The 20,148-nt window shown below is 40.5% G+C and overlaps 1 protein-coding gene across 6 annotated transcripts in view; it reads right to left on the reverse strand.

Annotated features, from left to right (window-relative positions):
* Positions 1-407: 407 nt before the first annotated feature.
* Positions 408-20,148, reverse strand: part of DCP1B (decapping mRNA 1B) — a 51,840-nt gene continuing 32,099 nt past the window's right edge. For 3 of the 6 annotated variants that reach the window (XM_074325163.2, XM_074325165.2, XM_074325166.2), the window contains 6 exons: positions 18,556-18,622; positions 16,153-16,288; positions 7,769-7,897; positions 5,339-6,181; positions 2,934-3,266; positions 408-628 (listed from right to left, as the gene is read on the reverse strand). In XM_074325163.2, coding sequence (XP_074181264.1) covers positions 548-628; positions 2,934-3,266; positions 5,339-6,181; positions 7,769-7,897; positions 16,153-16,288; positions 18,556-18,622 — 1,589 coding nt within the window. In that variant the 3' untranslated portion in view covers positions 408-547. The remainder of the gene's footprint in view (positions 629-2,933; positions 3,267-5,338; positions 6,182-7,768; positions 7,898-16,152; positions 16,289-18,555; positions 18,623-20,148) is intronic. The other 3 variants (XM_074325164.2, XM_019757273.3, XM_088801833.1) reach the window with 3 other exon arrangements.

The following is a 20,148-nucleotide window of genomic DNA, read 5'->3' on the forward strand; positions in this document are numbered from 1 at the left end:
CCCGGGGAAAACATGCAAATTGGACTTTTGCAAATGAAAAGTTTACTTTGTCCAAAAATCAGCATTACTTCCAAAGGCTGGGTAAGGGCCGTGCAGGTTCGTCTGTGAGGGGACACTGCCACCTGGTGGTCGGCATGCACTATAGCACAAGGAGCTCGGCAACGGGAGCTACACGTTCTGTGTTCACAGAATAACCAGAGGTATTAGAAAAGAAAACAAGTTTCCAGAACAGCTGTCCCTATGGAGAGGCTAAATCTTCTAGAAACGGCCCCATGCATGTAAGAAAAAAATAATTTAATCGTGGCATTTACTGTGTAATATGAGCAAAGGACTTTCTACCCACTCAATTCTTAGTACCAGGTATACTGAAGGATGTGATTAAAAAACCCCAAAATGAAACACCTTGATTGAAAGAAAGGCTGAAACATTTTACTTCATATTATACATACTTTAAAAAAAAAAGGCAGAAACATTCAGGGTAACACCATTTAACATGAAAGAACCTTGAGCTGGAGGACCTTGAAAATCATTTGAAAATGCTTTGCTTTCACGTAGTCTTTTTCATGGCTGCTTGTGTCATGCTGAAGAGATAAGCTTCATAGATTATATTTAAGAAGTTGTCATCATTCTGGAAAACAAAATCAAAAGACCGGAGGGAATGTGATTTGTTTGGCAGAAACAAAAGGCTTCCGCGCTTGGGCAGAACTGGCATTTTGATCCTAAGATGCTCATTTCTACCTGCTTGCTCTAACAGCCGGTAGTTCTGCACTGCGTATGTGATGTTAGGTGGGGTTGAAGGCGAGGCCGGACAGAGTTCGCTGCTGGTTTTCAACTGAAAACCAGTGTGTTGCATGCCGCGCGGAGGGGCAACCACGTGGCGTATGGAACGAGGGTCACTTGTGAAAAGCCCAGGTCTGTTGGTGAAAGCACAGAGGTCCCCAAAGGCTGGATAGGGAGGAGGGGATCCACATCAGCGGTTCTCAAAGTATGATTAGGAATTGCTAGTGGCTCTTAAAGGTCCTCTAACGTGTGTATTTTGTTTTTGGCGTAAGTCTAGTCAGGAGTTTACTTGCAATATGCTTCATTGGTACCTGATCACAGCCAGTACAACTCTCCCATTAGTTACGGAAAGCTTTGGCCGTGCCAAGTGGACAGTAGTGAGCCTGGCAGTCTCTGGGCTTTTCTGCCCGCTAAGGGCTGTGGGGGAGTCACAGGTCTAATCAGTGGTTTTGTTTTTAATTCTGGAGACTTCTCCCTCCCACCCAAATCCTTTAAAGCTTTAGTAACTCACCCACATTTCACATTCCCATCATCCTCTCTTGGCACCCCCCCACCCCACAGTTAGCATTATTCTCATGCAACAAGGAGAACTACTTATCCCTGTTTTTCTCACAAAGTTGCCATAAAGTCCCTGTGCATGAGACTGTGTCCCACCAACAGGCAAAGGTTACAAACAGACTGAGTGCCTTCTAACAGTTGATCAGGAAAATACGTCTAAAACATGGGGAAAATGAAACGTCTGCAGAGAGTGGCGGGAACATAAATATACCTTCTAACTAGGAACGCACAGGGACTGCGCTAGGTCTTCAGAGTCCTGGCTCCTGCACAGACTCCTCTGGAACAATGTGATTTAAATGGAATGAACTTTAAAATTCAAATGTAAAGGTCTTTTTTCCTGTATTGCTCACGGACGTCCCATCTAAGTCCTCATGAACTTATCACAAATGGCTTAAAAGGGTGGCAAACACTCCTATGCTGATATTTGTGAGTCAGGCACAATCAGTCGTTGGCTGTCTTCAGCAGATTACTCTTCTTTCACACTCTGATGCTGATTTCTAAGGCCCCATTCCTTTCATTCTAAAGTACGTTCCCTTTAAAAATATTTTTACTAATAGAGACCATCTTCTTTTTAAGTAGTATGAGACAACTGCAAAAGTGCTAGCCTACTTCCTAAAAGCCATCTGAAGCTTAAGCAAAGTACCACAAAAATTTTCTTAAAGACAGTCTATCACAAATACACCTAAATACGTTAACTGAGGTGGCTGAACTCTGTCTGGAGAGGAGCATTCCCCTTTTCAAGGCCAGTTTATTTTTGGATGTGCTTTGCTAGGCGGAGAGCTGACCGCCCACCCACCCAAGGCCGATGCCAGGCCACAGCCCTGCTCCCCACCCCCACCCCGCACCCGCTGCAGTGTGGGAGGGGCCCTCTGGAGCCAGCCAGCCGATCCAGCTCTGTCCTTCACTAGCTGTGTGACCTCGGGCCAGTCACTTGGCCTCCTTTCCTTGTCTCTAAAACAGGAAAAATAATGGGGTTGTTGCATAGGGATTAAATGAATTAATATCCGTAAAGCATATAAAACAGCGCCTGGCACAAAGCTCTATGGAAGTGGTAGCTCTTATTGTTGTTGTTACTATTTCATAGAGACAAGGAAGACATGCGGCCACTAGAGAAGTCCCGTCACTCTATCCTGTTCTTATCAGCAGACTTCAAAATTGTTTGCAAGACCCGCTCTTAGTGGTCACAGCCATTACTGGCCTGTCTGCTAGCCTGCTCCTTGCTCAACGGTCAGCTCGGACCGTCCCCTAAGTGCTGCCGCTCGCTCCAGCTGGCCCTTGGGCGCCCCACGGCACCTAGAATCCTCTCAGGGGTGTCCTAATTCTAAACTGTATGCTTTGTTCTTTTCTGACAGGTAACAGCTTGGAGGACTCAGGCGGCTCCCCAGATTATAAAACCCCTGAGGAGCCACAGTCCGTATTCTGCATGTCATCCAGCTAAGTGCAGAGCCACTGTGGTTCAGGGTGAGTTGTCTCTTCATCCTCTTATTATTGGGGAGTATTGAGTAGGCACTGGCTGCGTCTTAATTCACTCAGAGTGGCACCCATCAGGGCAGCAGGATTGGTAAGGGAAGAAGACAGACGATGGCCCCTCCTACCTGAATGAGGAACAGAAGTGCTTCCTGAAGCTGCAGCTTGGTAAGTGGGCTGCTGGTGAGTACGGAGGGCTCTGGGCTCTGCAGAGGCAGCAGGAGGCTGGTGGAGGCGGCAGCTGGATCCCAGCTTCCCAGCGGCAGGAGCCCACCGTCCCTCTGCATTGGTGGGGTACCGGTGGGGTGTGTGAACACCATGGGGGACATGAGCAGAGAAGGAGCCACCGTCGGAGCAATGGGCTGAGGGGAGAGGACCTGCTCACAGCAAATACATACACAGAGGGCAGAAATAAGTAGCAACTCATTGAAACAACAGGTACAGAGATAGAGGCCGCTCACCTGCAAGAGGGGACAAAGGTGAGTTTAAATCTTAATTGTTGACAACTTCCAGATGGGAAAAGCTCAAAGGAGAGCTGGTTCCTGCTCAGTGCTCCACACACTTACTTCCCTTGTTCCAAAGTGGCTCTGACAGGCTGCTTGGCGACTATTGTTCCCATTGCATATAAAGCTTAGCCTCTGAAGTCATGTTTTATTTTTCTGCTTTACTATCATCACGTGGCAACGTGCAATTAGGACTGCTGGCCTTTTCCATGGGCCTAGCTGAGTTGGAGGCACACACATCTCCACGCCTGATTTCTCCGTGGAGGAACAGCCGTGAAAGCAGCCTCCTTACTCACTTCTCACCAGGAGGGAGGTGAGGCGTGATTCTCGGGTCCACCCCTGGTGGGCAACTTTCCCATAGGATCTGCCTGTTTGCAGAGAGCATAGCTTTCTGCTTTCCCAAGCTCAGCTTGCAGGGGCAGCCCCTGGGGGCTGGTCCTACCCAGCACTGCAGGTGACTTGTCTGCCTGGGCCAGTCTGTCACCTCACTCAGTGAATAAACCTAAAACCAAGCTTTCCAATGTCTTTCTCAGTTATGCAGTGATCTTGTGGTCTTTATCTGCCTGCCTCCTACAGCTTTCTCTCATCTGTTTCTAACTCAGGTGAGCAAAAGGAATGTTACTTATCGACCTCCGAATGCCCCACAAGAACTTGAGGCACAAGGCAGCCATCTAGGAACTGCTGTGACTTTATAATCATTCCCTTGGTAGTTTTGCTTCCCTAACTGTCCCTTTCTGCCCCTGCGGGGGGTGGGGGGTGGGGGGCAGCACTGTTAAGAAGAGCAGTGTGGGCTGACAGTGTGTACTTGTTACTCGGCTCCACTGTGAGCACTGGGAAGAAAAAGGAATTTTGTGTGTGGACATTTATGTCAAACCATCAATCCCAATTTTCCCAGTGTCCGACCTCAATCACCAAAGAGAAAAAATCAGATGTAAAAAAGGGGACCATATTATTACATTGAAATGAGGATAAGGGCAAGTGACAAACACTGTTTCTATAGCAGTAGGTGCCCGGATTTGAGATTTAACAAATAAGAACAGGAGGAATCTCACTCAGGCGTCAGACACCGACTTACGCTACGTGCTCACAATCTTTGTTTTCCAAAAAAGTGAAATATTTTTGAGGAATCATTTTAAGCTACTTACCAAAATATTTCAAACCACCAAAGATGACATATGTAATAAATAGGGAGAACTTCCTAATTTTTAAACCCAATGCATTTTCAGTGAATTTGTACCAATTCAAATGGGGAAGAAAAGTCCGATCTCCAGATGTCACCCCCAGGCAACGGACTAGCTTGTGGTTTCCTCGCTGTTCTAAGTTAGGATGAACATAGAACGCCATCTTCCTTGAAGGATAGACCATTTCCTCTCCTGTCTGGAAGTTAGTGTATGTGGGTGGGTATGGTGAATGCATACTTTTCCCTCTCCTGACCTTCATTAAGCTATACTGTGACACGAATGACAACAGGCTGCACCTTTCAGCCTTAACTGGTTTTTCTGTTGACTTCAAACGCCCCCAGGTCGGTGGGCTCTGCAGGGCAGTATGTCTGTGCCCTCATCACGATGTACCACATGCAGCACAATAGCTGGCAGGGAGTGTTGCTTAGAAACAGTTACGGAGTAAAGGGATAAACAATTCACTGTGAACTGAAATCACAAGAAGAGGTCAGATGTTTGATATCCCAGAATGATTTCAAAGCAGACCACAAGTTTGCATGGTCAGAGATTAGGGTAGTTTTCCCCATGTTTATGGTTTTTCCCCATGTCCATGTCCATGGCTTCAAACTTTGTAATAATGCGAAGATGTAACTCTACAAATAAAGCATCTCTGAAAGGAGGGAGGCTACCAGATTGCTTAGCAAAGAAAAGATTCTCTTTCCAGGGAAGAAGTTAAGGTGGTAATCAGATGCACAGAAGTGGCTCTGGCACCCTGTTTTAAACAGAAAGGTCCCTAGAGCACAGAAGCCAATTGTAAATTTCACTGCGTTATAGTAATAACCCCGCCCCCCTCCCTCAGTAGATATTTACCTGGAAGAGAGGGGCCTGCCTTTCTGTGCTGGATGTCTTGTCAATCCAGGACTCCAAGGGGTTCCCTGGTCTAGTGCTCTGAGTCACCACGGGAAACTTGGCTGCCAAGGCGGGTCGGTGAGAAGCGTGCAGCTGCTGCTCCTGCTGCACAATCTGAAGCTTTTTCAGTAACTCGTGAGGGGAGATCACTCCAGAAGTGCTAGCCTGACTGCCAGGGACGGGGAGCATTTGTCTTGGGCATGCAGGCTGTTCTCTTCCATGAGCCTGACATCCTAGTGCTTGAGGCGGAAGGGAGCCATTGAAATGCACCAGTTGTGGCCGAGCGGCAGGGGTGGCAGCAGTCATAGCTGAGCTGAGGCCTGGGGCAGCTGAGCTGGCAGGTGATGGTGCACTGGGGTCGTACTTCTTCACTGCTCCTGGGGCACTGTGAAGCTTTTCTAACAGGTTTTGAGTTCTGGAAGCACTGTGCACACGATGAGAAGTGCCAGTGGTCTGGGGAGACGCTGGCTGGTCAGGTCCAGTAAAAACTTCCCCAGCAGAATGGGTACTGCCATTTTCACAGGGCCGGTTTTCAGGAAGCTCTGACAATGGGTGGAGGTCTGCACTCCGGACCAGGAGTTTCTGAATGGCTGGGCAGAGCTGCTTCTCAATGGGGGGTGAGTGTCTTTTGGGCTCCTCATAGGACAGGGAACGCACAACCCCCTGCCTAACTGGAAGCTTGTCTTGCTGCTGGTGGTGCTGGTGGAGGATCTGTGCAGGCCCCCCAGTTTCCTGACATCGAGCTTTGTCATGCTTCCCAAAGAGCGCTGTCAAGGACAAGTGTTGGGGTTCAGGATCTAAGGTCTGGAAAACATAAAAATGTCCCCAAATGGGTCTATATACAATTTGGTAATTTGGGGGAGGAGGGCATGAAACATAACTTTCCTAATAGATGATTTCTTCTATTTACAAAGGATCAATTAGAGAGGAAGAAAAAACTTAATTGTAATATAACAAAACTTCACAAATTTGAGATTTTTTTAATGCCAAAGATTTTCACAGCATCCTCCCCTCCCACTCCCAAGAGAGCTGTTATATCTTAGTATCTATTGATAGATGAAATAGGTGCATGATCCTTAATGGGCCTGGGTGTCACAGACTGGGGACCACTATGATACTTATTATACACACTAAGAGCTAAACAATCTCTTCAACAGGAATTCCATCTAACCTTGCAAAGTATAAGAAGATGCTGTGAATACACAGGAATATGAGGATTTCAGAATTCCTGGTAGCTTTTCGCAGAATTATAGAAATTTAAGATAGGGAAGTAATTTAATCTAACTTGATCTTTTCAACTATATAATAGTATCTTTAAAAAGATCGTCAAATACATAAAATCTACGTTGGCCTGGCCAGTTACAAAGCTGCTTCCTTCCTATTCTATATCATTTCTCTTTCTGTTGCTTTCTGTATTGCTGGGCTAAGAAAACAGGAGGTTCATTCTCAAGTCAACACATTCTGGTTTTGCTAGTAAAATAAAAAATGTCCATGAAAAGCAAACAATAAAAGAAAGCAAATAGATAATTAGAAAAGACTTATTTTTTAAAAAACATTCAACACAACACTTTCATTAGTCAGTCTTTATGTCTTTTAGCTCCATGTTCATTTTCAAAATTGATTTAAACCAATTCCTTTTAAAAAAACTTTAATGAGGAATAACCATAAGAAATGGAAATAGCCACGTTATTTACAATCAATAATGAGACTTGCAGATTGGTAATTTTGTTAATGCTTTACTATTCTGAAATATATATATTTATACTCACACAAAAACTGCTGTCATATTTATATTTTAGATGCAAATCCAATGACATCAGGTCTAAAGGGGAATTTTGTACCACTCCCTAGGACAGGAATCCCATTCTGTGTATACAGCGCTGCCATCTGGTTCAAAGGAGGTGCTCAGAAATGGTAAACTGGCTGTCATTCTCTCAGCAGCCTTGGCAAACCAACCACCAACCGCAGCAGAAGAGGGCCTGATGGGTAATATTCCTGACAGTAACAAAGTCTGACAGTTTGTTGTTTATCTAAAAATACATTATCCACTAAGGAGTTCAAGTCCATAAGAGATTAGCATAGATTGTGGTAAATTCCAAAAGTAAAAATGTTAACCCCTTTTGAGGAAGAGTAAATTATTAATAATGAAAACATCTCTAATTTGTAATCTCTCTTTTGGATTTACCTTAGGCATCCTCGAACAGCACCAAGCCCTCCCTTGACTATACTCTGGGTACAAGTTCTTTAAGAATCCTGATGTCTAACCACTATGCTACATTCGTATGTAGCACTTTTTCTAGAATGAGTTCGTGAACTTGTCAGACCTCGAAATTTACATAATATTGGACGTCAACTGTAATTGAAAACAAAACAAGACAGAGAACAGTGTACCTGGCTGGGCTGAGGTATGTGCTGTTGCTGGTTTTCATTGGGCTTCACTGGGATTGGTTTGATGAGATTGGGGTTGTTGTAGATGGCAGATGAACTGGTTATCTGTTTTGGCTCAGAACAAGTTTTACACTGAAATGGAAAAAAAGAACCTCATTTTTAGTGTAAAAGAAGCTTTAATCTTTTAAACAGAATATATCTTCTTGCTCTTTATATTATCTAATTGGTAGCTATTTTTTGATAGTTTCATGTACAAGGGAAAATCCTTTAATCTCCTCTGATTGAGCTACATTTGAGTATAAATCAAATTCAAATGTAATTTTCTTAGTTGCACAACTCAGTGCCCTAAAATGTTACCAACAGCTTCATCAGGCCGCACACCTAGAGGCTCAGAGATACCTGGGTATTTGAAAGGCCATTGATACGCTTCAGAAGGAACAGTTAGAAACATAGAGTCTACTGCTGTTCAATGATAAACAAGGACAAAACTATTCCTTAAATACTATGTCTGGATTGCAGTAGGGTTTTATTCATCCATTAGCAGTTGATTTAAAACTGGAGAGTTGCATCATCAAAGTAACTAATCCTTTTTGGTCTACAAATCAAAAAGTAAAGCTGACTCAAACCAATGATTTAAAAATGACTAACTTCATCTTTATTTAATAATGACTTTTTGGATAAACAGAATAATTCAAATCTGAGTGTTCTGAGCCACACACTACAAATTAGAAATTCAGAGAGAAAGGGAGAAGAGACATGCCTCATCAGTTCAAATACTGAATCATTATCCTATGTTAATCTAACCAACCATACAATTGCTAACACAGCAGGATCCATGACAAAAGGAGCTCGGCAATGACATCGGTGTCTAACTTTATTAAAACACCGATATAAACACGCTTCCTTCTGTACTACAGACTCCACAGCCAGGGCCTCGGGCCAGAAAGCACGTCACACTGTCCTGACCTGGAATGAGCTATTAACAGTCTTGTCCCTCAGAAACCAAGGTTCCCAGTGTGTTTTACAGTTACTGGGCTGCATTTGCTAATTCAAGGATATAGAGGTCCAGTGTCAATTACCACTGTGTTCACTTAGGTTTGTAAAATGAACTGTACAAAGGACTAATTATTTTCTTCCAAGAATTCTGTCAATAATTTGGATTTGGCACTAGTATTAAATGGGATGTGGAATCACTTTATGAGTCGTGAAATGTTATTTCTAATTCTTCTTAGGTGAGTGATCGTGGTTAGTGGTATGGCTGCATGGACCAGCTGGCCTGGCTTTCCAGGATATGGCTAACCAACACAAGATAAGAATCCAACCTAAGATATAGTCACTTACAAAATTTTAGCATGAAAAGCCGTTAACTTCTGCTTGTTATTTTAAAAAAAGTGGCTTATTTTTTCTGAATGACCCTTTCTGTATTTCTTCATTCTTTTTTTTTTCTTCTAACTTTTATTTATTTAAGTGTGGTTTTCCAGGACCCATCAGCTCCAAGTCAAGTAGTTGTTTCAATCTAGTTGTGGAGGGCGCAGCTCACAATGGCCTATGTGGGGATCGAACCAGCAACCTTGTTCAGAGCACCGCACTCTAACCAACTGAGCTGACAGGCCACCCCCTGTACTTCTTTATTCTGTCTGTTCCGGGACCTTGAATTTCAAGCAAAGAAAACCAGATTTTTCCCACCTTCACTGTGCCCATATCTATACAGGCCAAGAGGCTCTCTGTCTCTTGCTGTGCATAATCCCCAGATAAGACTTTTCTAAGTAAAATTGCCAGAAGCTGTTTTCTATGTCACTATAATTCTCTATGTATGTATGAAGCCTTGCTATTATATAAAAATCACTCTCTATCAAATTGCACAGTATTAAACATCATCCACCTCAATAGTATGTAGCTCATTTTCCAGTTGTTTAAGTTTCTATTCTTCTCCTGACCCAAATAACTTTAAAATACTTGGAAAAAAACCGGTTTTGGAAAAAGTGTATAATGGATTCTTTATAGAGAACCTGAGGCACTTTTCTAAAGCCTCAAAAACTATGTCACATAATCCTATTTTATCACACACAAACACACATACCTACCTATGCCAAGAGAAAAGTCTGAAAGAAAATATACTAAAAGTGTTAAAAGTAGACATCTTTGGGTTATAGGATTATGGGTGGTCTTTTATTTTCTTTTTTACACATTTTTTTGATGTTAATTGAAAAAATTCAACGACAGTTAATAATTTCTTCAATTTCATAAATAAGTCACAGCTATATCTAGAAGAGAACTATTAATTCTTGCCTTAAACCACAGAACACAAAACAGTCCACTCCTAAATACTCAGAACCATCTATGCAGCCTATAGATCCTGTCTGGCCTAGTTCTTTTTCTTACTGAGCTTTGGTTATTTTAGTGTTCATTTGCATCTCAACTAGAAGGAGGTAAAGGAGATGATGCTCAAACTGACATCATTGCTACTTTGCAGCAAATTCATAGAAAGTTGTTTCTTAGGGGAGGAAGCATAAAATATTGATCCAAATAAGGTTTTCAAATGATTTTAACTTCACATAAAAAGTTGTACCTGGAATCACTAGGTTTCCCTTTACCAACATCATATACCTCATGCACAAAATGTTTCCTCCTCTTACTTTTCGGGATTTTCATGAATTTCAGAATTTTAGAGTTGGAGAGGATGTCAGGAGTCATTTAGTTTAATACTTATGCAGAGAAGTGAAATTCTTCTATGTACACCATTCCCAATATGTAATCATTCAGTCTCTTCTTGACCACTTCCAATAATGGAAAATTTCCTCACATGAGTTCTGAGGAAAAATCTTGTTTTCTCTTTTACCCTCTTTCCATTTCTCCCCTTTTCTGTATCTCAGAATCAATTTTCTCCTGATCTCCACATTTCTGAAACCTCTGGTGGTGTGTGACAGAGGAGACAACACAAACTTAAGGCAAATATAAAGATGCAATGGACATTAAAGGGGGAGCATACACATCGGGGTGCGAAGGTCCGAAATAACAAGATGGACAAAGAACATTTGAAATGGGCCTTGAAAACGATCAGATTTGACAGGTAAAGAAGGAGAGGGGATAGCATGGGAAAGGGCACAAAGGCACTTTGAGGAAGTAAGATAGTTATTCTGTTTGGGAGGAGTTTCAAATATTTGTAGGGGGCAGTGGGAATAGAAAGTAATGGGATTAGGAGAATAGTCTGAGGCCATGCTATGGAAGGCTTGAAGAGTCCACAGGTTCACATACCAGGCAATGAGAAACCAAGAAGGATTTAGACCAGGGGAATAAAATGATCATGCAGGTGCTTCTAGAAAGTTACATCACGTCACGGGGCTGTTAATGGCAGCAGGAACAATGTCTTCTGTTATTTCCCTCACAGCTGGAGCAATAAGTGTTATGTCTATAACATGTGTTAGATTTTATAGAAAAGTATAGTCTGTACACTGATTAAATATGTGGACTTCATGTCAGCATTATGAGAACCAATCTGTGGGAGCACAGGAAGAACAAAACCTTGTTTTGACCTCAACGAGTTTATAGTGTAGTGGGAGAAGGTGAGTTAAACGTAATGAATAAGGAAGAACAAAATAAGTTCTAAATAGTAATAGACTGGTGAGTTCAGTGGAAAGAAGAATTAACTTGAATGAAGTGACCCAGGAAAATTCCACGTAGAAGGCGTCATTTTAACTGGGCCTTACAGGACATGTAGAGTCTGACGGGCAAAAACCATTCCGAGTTGCAGGTATAGTAGTATAAAGTGAAGTCTCCAAAGCCATGATGAGTGAGGGTGTGTGTGTGTGTGTGTGCATACTATGTTCTTTTATGACAGTCAGATGTGGCTACAAGAGTAGGCACTTAAGAGGCTCAGGAAACAAAGTTTATTATACTCACAGGTCCCAGACACAGGAGGCACAGCCCATCACACAGGGTCACATGGGGAAGCCTCAGGGTGGTCAGAGGGAGAGAACAGGAGCATGGGGAAAGCAAAGACAAACTCTTCGCAGGGGTTTCTGCACCTTGGGACTGGCTAGTTTGAGTCCTTTCAGCAGGCTCTCAACTAAACGGGTGGTCCCTAGGGGCCAGGCCTGACCTGAAATGTTAATTAAGGGCCAAGGAATACTGCCCCTTGGGTAGACAGGGTAGACCTGGCCAGATAGAGGAGGGATGGCTCTGGATGTTAGTTTGCATATCACAGGCATGTTTCTGGCTGGGCTCTTGGCTCTAAGAATTGGCTAGTCAGGGAGGAGGAGTCTGTCCCCAAGCAGAAGATTTTTAAGATGTCAAAACATAAACTATAAACAATGTGTGTGTGTGTGTGTGTGTGTGTGTGTGTGTTAAGAGGAGAGAAGGAGAACAAAGACCATAATTTTTGTTCAATATTTGCATTTATTATTTATTGGCCATTGTTATGCTGTCTTCATAAAACCTAAGTTCCTAGAGAGTAAAATGTCACGTTTTAAGATTAATCTTTAGTGTGCCTAACATAATACAATTAATAAAGTATAATTATTCGACTAGTTGCCAAGTCATTAGCATACTTTTTAATGACTGCTGAAGAATTAAACAAAATAAACAACTATTATAGAAACAGTTGTTACTGACTGAAGCTGAGATTCAAGCATCTCTCTCCAAGCCCTATGATAAAAGGGTAATGAAACTCTGGTTTATTCATAGTCATTCGTTCATTCAACAGCCATGTATTTAGCACTTATTATGTACCCAGGAACTCTGAGGAAGACTAGGGACAGGAAGATGAATAAGGAACGTTCTTTGTACTCCTCACAGTCTAACAACCAGGGGTGAGTCAACAAAGGCATGTTAAAGAAACCCAGTCAGTTGCCTTTAGTAGGTCTCACTTCATTCGGGATTTTTTCTGATTGCTTCCTGGTGGTGTCATTTAATTTATTTTTTACCTTCCCTTTACCCCTCCCCCCTTTCATTTTCTGTACGCTAGAAAGTTAGAGCTTAAGACTTAGATTCAGGATCAACTCTTCTGGTAAGAATATTTCTAGGCGGTGCTATGTATTTCCCATTATACCACATTAGGAGGCACACAATATCTGGTTATTCCGTTTTAATGATGCTATCAGTGGGTGCAGGTGATGGCAGCCTAACCCTTTCATGGTCAAGTTTCCATCAACCCTTCTCATCACATTCACATTACTGAGGATCACTGCCTGAATCAATTATTTTACTAGGGTGTTTTTAACTTCTACCGTTCCATCTACAGTGAGAAGGGGGGAATTCTTGGAATTTTTTTGATAGAGGACTTTTCCCTCATCAACCAGGACTGGCTGCTTACCTGAAATATGTTCCATAATGTCCAGGTAGAATAAATGCTTAATTCTTTTCCATTAACTATCACTTTTCAGAGAAAGGAGCTGGTGTCCTAGGGTCATACAGGATCTCATGCGGAGTCTCTGGTCCCGCTCCCCACATAAGAACGCAGGACACGGTGAGGCCAAAAAGGAACACCCACGGAGGCATAGATAGGGGAGTCATACCACTATATTCTCTCTGGCAGTGGGGTTGGAGACACAGGAAGCAGGAGCCACACTATCCGCAACCTGCCGTCCACTTCTCTGTCAACCAACCTCACTTGCTAGCTTCAACCCACCGTGCTAACTGCAATCCGCTCTTGCTAGCTCAGCCACCATCTCCTTGCTAGCCCCCATTTTGTGCTAACGTAGCCACGGCAGTTATATTAGTGGCCAATGGCTCACTGGTTACAGCTGATGCCAACTAGCCACAACTGATGGCCATCCAATCACAGTTGATGGCCATTTAATACCTGAGTGAGCACTTTTCCACGTGAGGGCGAGAGCCTGGAAACTGCACTCCTGCCTCTGTCCCCACACTTAGTACTTCCAAAATAGCCAACAGTTATTTTTTGTTTTATTTTATATTTTTGGTTGCTTGCTCTCTTTCATCACCACGAACTCATAGATTTTATACATTCCATGGATTTCAATCCATTGCAGTCATTCTTGTAGGCGTTAGAATTTGATGCTTTGGTTACTGGTCCCTTGAGGTTGACTATACCGTGTCGCATTCACATGACCCTATTTGTTTGACTTTCCTATCCCAGACCTGGAATCAGGAGTTTCGTTAAAGAGCCCTGGTACCTTTCAGGAGGGAACAGTACTTAGAAACAACAATCTGGGGGCTAGAGGTGTTTATTGCTACTAGGTTGTCACTTATTTCTAGGTCTTTTCGGGGAAAGTGTTAGGAACTACTTATTTAAGAAACAAAATGTCAACCAATTCTGATTATTTCCACTTAAAATTTAACATTATGTAGTTTTAACTTAATTTTTTTTCTCTTACACTGAAAGTTTTGTTCTGACCAAGAAGTTGACCCTTGAACAACACAGGTTTGAACTATGCAGATCCACTTACATGTGATTTTTTTCAATAAATACAGTAAATATATTTTCTCTTCCTTCTGAATTTAACATCTTTTTCTAGCGTTTTATTGTAAGAATATAGTATATAACACATGTAACATATAACATATGTGTCAATCGACTGTTTCTGTTATCAGTAAGGCTTCTAGTCAACAGTAGGCTATTAGTGAAGTTTTGGGACAGTCAAAATTATACCTGGATTTTCAACTGTGTGTGTGTGTGTGTGGGGGGGGGGGGGGTCAGGGCCCCTACCCCTGCATTGTTCAAGGGTCAACAGTACTCATTTATTATTTCCCATGACCGCTGGAAAATTACAACGCCAATATTACTACTAACAATAAAACTACTGAATGAAGTTGATAATTTCTTGGCAGTTCTTTTTTGTCCTTAAAATATAATCCACTAAGGGTGTTTAGTTCAAATAAGGGGTTCTGAAGTCACTATAATTTCTTTTCTAAGTAATTATATCATAATATGATATTCGTTTATGTACCTTTATTCATCTAATTTTCAAATTCTAGGGTTTTTTATTTTTCTTAATTTAATTTTTTGCCCATGTTTCTGGAGTGTTGATCTTTTTCTGTTTTTATAAAAGTGCTTTATACAATAAAAAAATTAACCCTCTTTCTGTTGTTTAGGTGTAAATATTTCTTCTCAGTTTTTAATATCTTTTCATTTTGCATTTATGTTTTATAAATTATGCGACATTTATTTTTTATTTTTATGTATAATAAATTAATTGCTTTAGGGTTTTGAGGCGTAATTAGGAAGATTTCCCCTTTCCCAGATTACAAAGAAATTCATACATGTTTTCTTCTAGTACTTGAATAGTTTTATTTTTACATTTAAATTTCTAATACATTTGGAATTTATCCTGGTATGTGGCATGAGGTACAGATCCAATTTTGTATTTTTCCACATTGCTACCAGTTATCCTAACATGATTTATTTAAAAATCTATTCAAATAACTGATTTGAGATTTTCACCTTTATCATATCCTACCATGTTTCCCCAAAAATAAGACCTAGCTGGACCATCAGCTCTAATGCGTCTTTTGGAGCAAAAATTAATATAAGACCTGGTCTTTATAATATAAATAAGACCGGGTCAATATAATATAATATAATATAATATAATATAATATAATATAATACTGGGTCTTATATTAATTTTTGCTCCAAAAGACACATTAGAGCTGATGGTCCAGCTAGGTCTTATTTTCGGAGAAACAGGGTTAAATTTCATATACACTAGGGACTCCAATTTGGACTTTCTCATCTGTCCCACTGGTCCACCTGGCTGTTTATGCACCATCAATACTGTAGTGTTTGAAGTGTCTAGGTTTTAATGTCTTAATAACAGGTAGGCGGTATCAGGGAGCTTGCTCCCCCTTCTCTCCCACCCAGTATTGCTCTTTTTTGCCAAGGTTTTCCCAGGTATTTGTCCTTGTGTATTTTTCCACATGAACCTTATAATCAATGTGTCTGACTCCAGAAAAGAAAAGAAACCTGTTTGTATTTGTTTAGGAATCATCTTAAATTTATAGATTAATTTATGGGGAAGTGAGAACTTGAAGTTTTATATTCTTATCCAAGATCAGGGCTTATATTTCCATTTTTCAAGTCTATTTTTATGCCTTTCAGGAATGTTTGAAAGTTTTCTTCATATAGATTTTGCTTGTTTCTGTAATTTTATTCCACGGATTTTATATTAGTTTGTTGCTATTGTAAATGGGGTCTTCTAGTAAATCTTCTGATTGGATACTATTTGTATATATGAAGGTGATTGATTTCTCAGGCTACCTTTTAATTCACTTAAAAGTAAACAATCTTCTTTAGCCTACTAAAAGCAAATAAAGATTTTATTTCATATAATTTTATTTGGTGGGAGGAATAGCAGTAGGTCTTTCTCAAGGAGCATATTTCCACTGTGGAAATTAAGCACGTATCAGCAGGGAAGACAGACACTCACCTTTGTGTATTCATCTTTGGCCTTGGTGAGCATTCGTAAGATATCTACTTCCTTGCCCTCTCCTGAACTGAGGATCATTGGGGAGATTCCTGCTCCAGCTCCCTGATGGGCTTTCAACTGTTCATACTGAGTTAGGCTAGAAAAGTAGAGGGGAAGGGCCACACAAGAAAAACCAATTCAACACAAATGATTTTTAAAACCATCCAATTCTCGCCTAGTAGTTTTTATCCTATTCTATTATAGTTATATTAGAAATAAGGCTGCTTAAGAATTGAGAGAAGAAAATAAGATTTGAGTCCTGAGTACACATACACTGACTAGATATTAATACATGAATCCAGAGGAGCGGTGGGCAAACTCCAATCTGCAAGGCCACGTCTGGCTCTGTCTCGGCCCCCCCCCCCCCCCCCAGTTTTTTTGTAAAGAAAGTTACAAATAGAGCCATGCTCATTTGTTTATATGCGTTTGCTCACTAATGGCAGGCTTGAGTCGTTGTGACAGAGGCCGTATGGCCATGCAAAGAAAATGTTCACTATCTGGTCTTTTTCAGAAGAAGTTTGCCAACTCCTCATTTAGAGCATTTGAAAGGACTCATTAATTGCTGAGGAAACCTGACTGAGCGTTCTCAAACACTGAGCAAACTGCATGGCAAATCAGATTTTCCCCTTCATTGCAAAGGGCCTTAAAGTCAAAGCAAGGTTAATTCCAGCAACTCAAATCCTGGTCTTCTGGCCGTTTAGAAACACAGCGAAGACTCCATCCTAGAAGACAGGGCATTGAAAAAACAGCAATGAGGCGTATCTTCTGTTTTCCTGAAAACAATACAGAAGGGAGACCAGATTGCTCCCGTATGCTGCTGGGTGACGTTGAGAAACGTACTTTTTTCTTTTGTGTGCTTTGACTTTCAGCTCAATTTCTTTTAAAATTGCCATGAAGTCTGTGGTGAAAGAGATCTGAGAATTTATTGAGAGATTAATTCTAACTGAGGAAGGGCTGGGAATCCACACAAATCAGCTGCTTGTTGCTGGTCAACAATCAATTTCCTGCTGTTACACAATTACTGCAGAATGCTAAGAATGTTAACACGGCCTCTTGGCTGAGCTATACAGGGTATTTTTTAATCTATATGAAATCCTGCTATTATTATCCATTGTACAGTTTACAATAACACCAATGTTCTAGGAACCAGTTGTTACAGTGGTAAATAGCAGTTCGAACACACTTAATCACCATCTGCAACCTGAGCTAGTTACCCAAAATTAGCTATCACAGGCTAGATTTTCAGAAATCAATGATTATCTATAAAAAAGTGCTTTCATGTTTCTGTTTTGGGAGTCAGCTTGTAGTCATTTCATTGCCCAGGATTTAAAATAGGAAAAGGGTTCTTTTGCAGACAGAACCACTTTGTCAAATCGTGTGGGTAGCAGCCACACTGTGTGCGGGGCCTAGTCACCGCCAGATACAGTACGTGTGGGAAACTCACTTCATTCGGAGGCTCTAAACCCTCCCAGCAGCCCGGGCTCAAGCGCAGATCAAAGAACTGACCAATCACGAGGAGGCAGTATGCTTCCCTGAGCCCTCTTTTCCAGGCAATCAGGGAAGCAGAGAGAGGCCAAGTCAGAAAGTCATTTAAGTTTCCCAAAATGCAGAATGGCACAAATCACAAGGTAGCATGAGATTAAAAGAAAAATAGACGAGAGAGAGAGAGAGAGAGAGAGAGAGAGAGAGAGAGAGAGAGAGAGAGAGAGAGACTCTTGATCACTAAACTAATATTAACTCAGATATTTCCAAAGAAATGGAAAATAAAGACTACCCTAAGTACTCACAGCATTTTAGATGTGAGGAGATTCTGAGTATGTGCAGTTGAAGGAAAGCATTTAGGCAGGAAGGAAATGAAAGGTCTTAGAGAACCCGAAGCAACCTTTTAGAATGGCTCTGAATGTTCTTTTTACCAATAGACATATTGGTAACTTTTCAAAGAAAAAAACTGTTAATTTACAAATAAGGAAGTTATTAAGGAAAACTGCCATCTGGAACAACTCATATTCCATGTATTTCATGTATGCAGGGAAAAATGAAGTGAACCATGTCACATGGTAAATCTTACCTGATAAATAGTAAAAAGTTGTATTTATGCCTATTTTCCATTTATAAAGTAATAGTAAATATTTTCCTAACTACTGTGAAAAGGACTGTTCTAAGAGTCCATATATATATATATATATATATATATATATATATATATATATGTATATATACACATATATATATACATATGTACATATATATATATATATGATAGAATATGTATAACAGAATATAGTCAGTGTAGTTACACAAACTTAGAAATACAAATAAAAGCACCAGGTCCTGAAAAATAGTACTTATCCTTTCAGCACTTACTTTTTCATAAGCTCTGCAATTCTTTGGCATTCTTCCTTATCATAAAACCAAATCCCATAAATGGACACTGCAAAAGAACACATCAAACAAATTATAAGCATCTTCAAAACTACAAAAAGGAAAAGAACTCCCTTTCCATCTTGAAGGAAAATACACACTTACTGAATAAATGAAACCAATCATTTGGAGTTAAAGTTTGAAAACCTAGCATTGGAACTTTTTTAAGCCCACAGAGAAATCTGCAATGGTCACACACACACACACACACACACACACACACACACACACACACCCAATAAAGTATGTTATCCTTAAAAATACAGCACTTGAACATAATAGGCATTTGGTAAATGCTCCTTCATGAATGAACAGAGATTGAAAATGAAATCAGAATTTCTAAGCTCCTGGCTTTGAAACGTAATGTTTTTATACTCCATTTGCACATCTCACACACATTTCATCTTTATTTTAAGTATTCAGAAAGCTTATGCACAAATTAGGCCTAGAAGTCTCTCTCCCTTCTCCTTCTCCCAGGAATATGTTAACTGAGAAATTGGCTTTGTAAGATGTAAGTTAGGATAGGGTGGAGGAAAAAAATAAAATTTGGTAATAAATCTCTGACTTCAAAATGTCTGTAGAGAAAATTTACAACTGTTGAAAGATTAGAAATAGCTATGACTATCATTTAGTATTGAAAGAAAAATGTAGTGAAATATAGCTGCCATTGATTCATTTAACAACTCTCAAATAAATTGTATACTTTAGTATGTGCCTAGCTACATCATTTTTATAGCAAAGGCTAAACGGTACCGAAATACATTTATAAATATCTAGCTGAGGACCTGGTAGTATTAATCATGCAAATAATACATTAACTACACATACATTTAAAAAAAATCTTCATTGAAAAGAGCAGCAATGTTATTACAGGGCAATGAAAACCAACAAGATATATTTTTGAAAGGAAAACCTTTTTTAATTTAAACTTTCAAAATATTTAATTATATGACTATTATTTCGTCATTAAAACAGCTGTGATATTTTAACTACAACTTTTTTCCCCACTCACCTAACTAGTGCCTCAGTATGGAATTTCTGCTTCCTGTCAGTAATCATTCAGATATCAGGAGGTACAGGAAATGTCTTTTTAGTGCTATTTTAAGCAGACCTCTTAAAAAGGAACCCTATAAATCTGAATTATTAACTTGCCAAAAGGTGGCAATTGGTTTTTACCTTTTTGTATGATTAGTGTCCCCGGAATCTTTATTTTACCTACTTACATGTGTGAAGGGGGACAAAGTGGAAACCCCCCAGCTGTTTCTTGAATAGGACCATTTTATCCCCTTAGAAATATATACACATACTCCCCTTTAATACAGTGACAATCTTTTGCAAAGGAACGTCTGAGTTCTGAAGCCTATGTGCTGTGGCAGCCTTTACGTCAAAAAGAAATTCTTTCATCTCAAGATCATTAAACATGTATCCTGAAACTTTTTATTCAAGGTTGTTTCCAGGCTATCAAAATAACTGCCTACCCTGATTGCCACACAGATTCCTGTGTACTAACCCACCTATAGCATCATGGTCTTTTAA

The sequence above is a fragment of the Rhinolophus sinicus genome, chromosome 1 (genome assembly GCF_057876585.1).
Source record: "Rhinolophus sinicus isolate RSI-liver-muscle chromosome 1, RSI-T2T, whole genome shotgun sequence".
Lineage (NCBI taxonomy): Eukaryota > Metazoa > Chordata > Mammalia > Chiroptera > Rhinolophidae > Rhinolophus > Rhinolophus sinicus.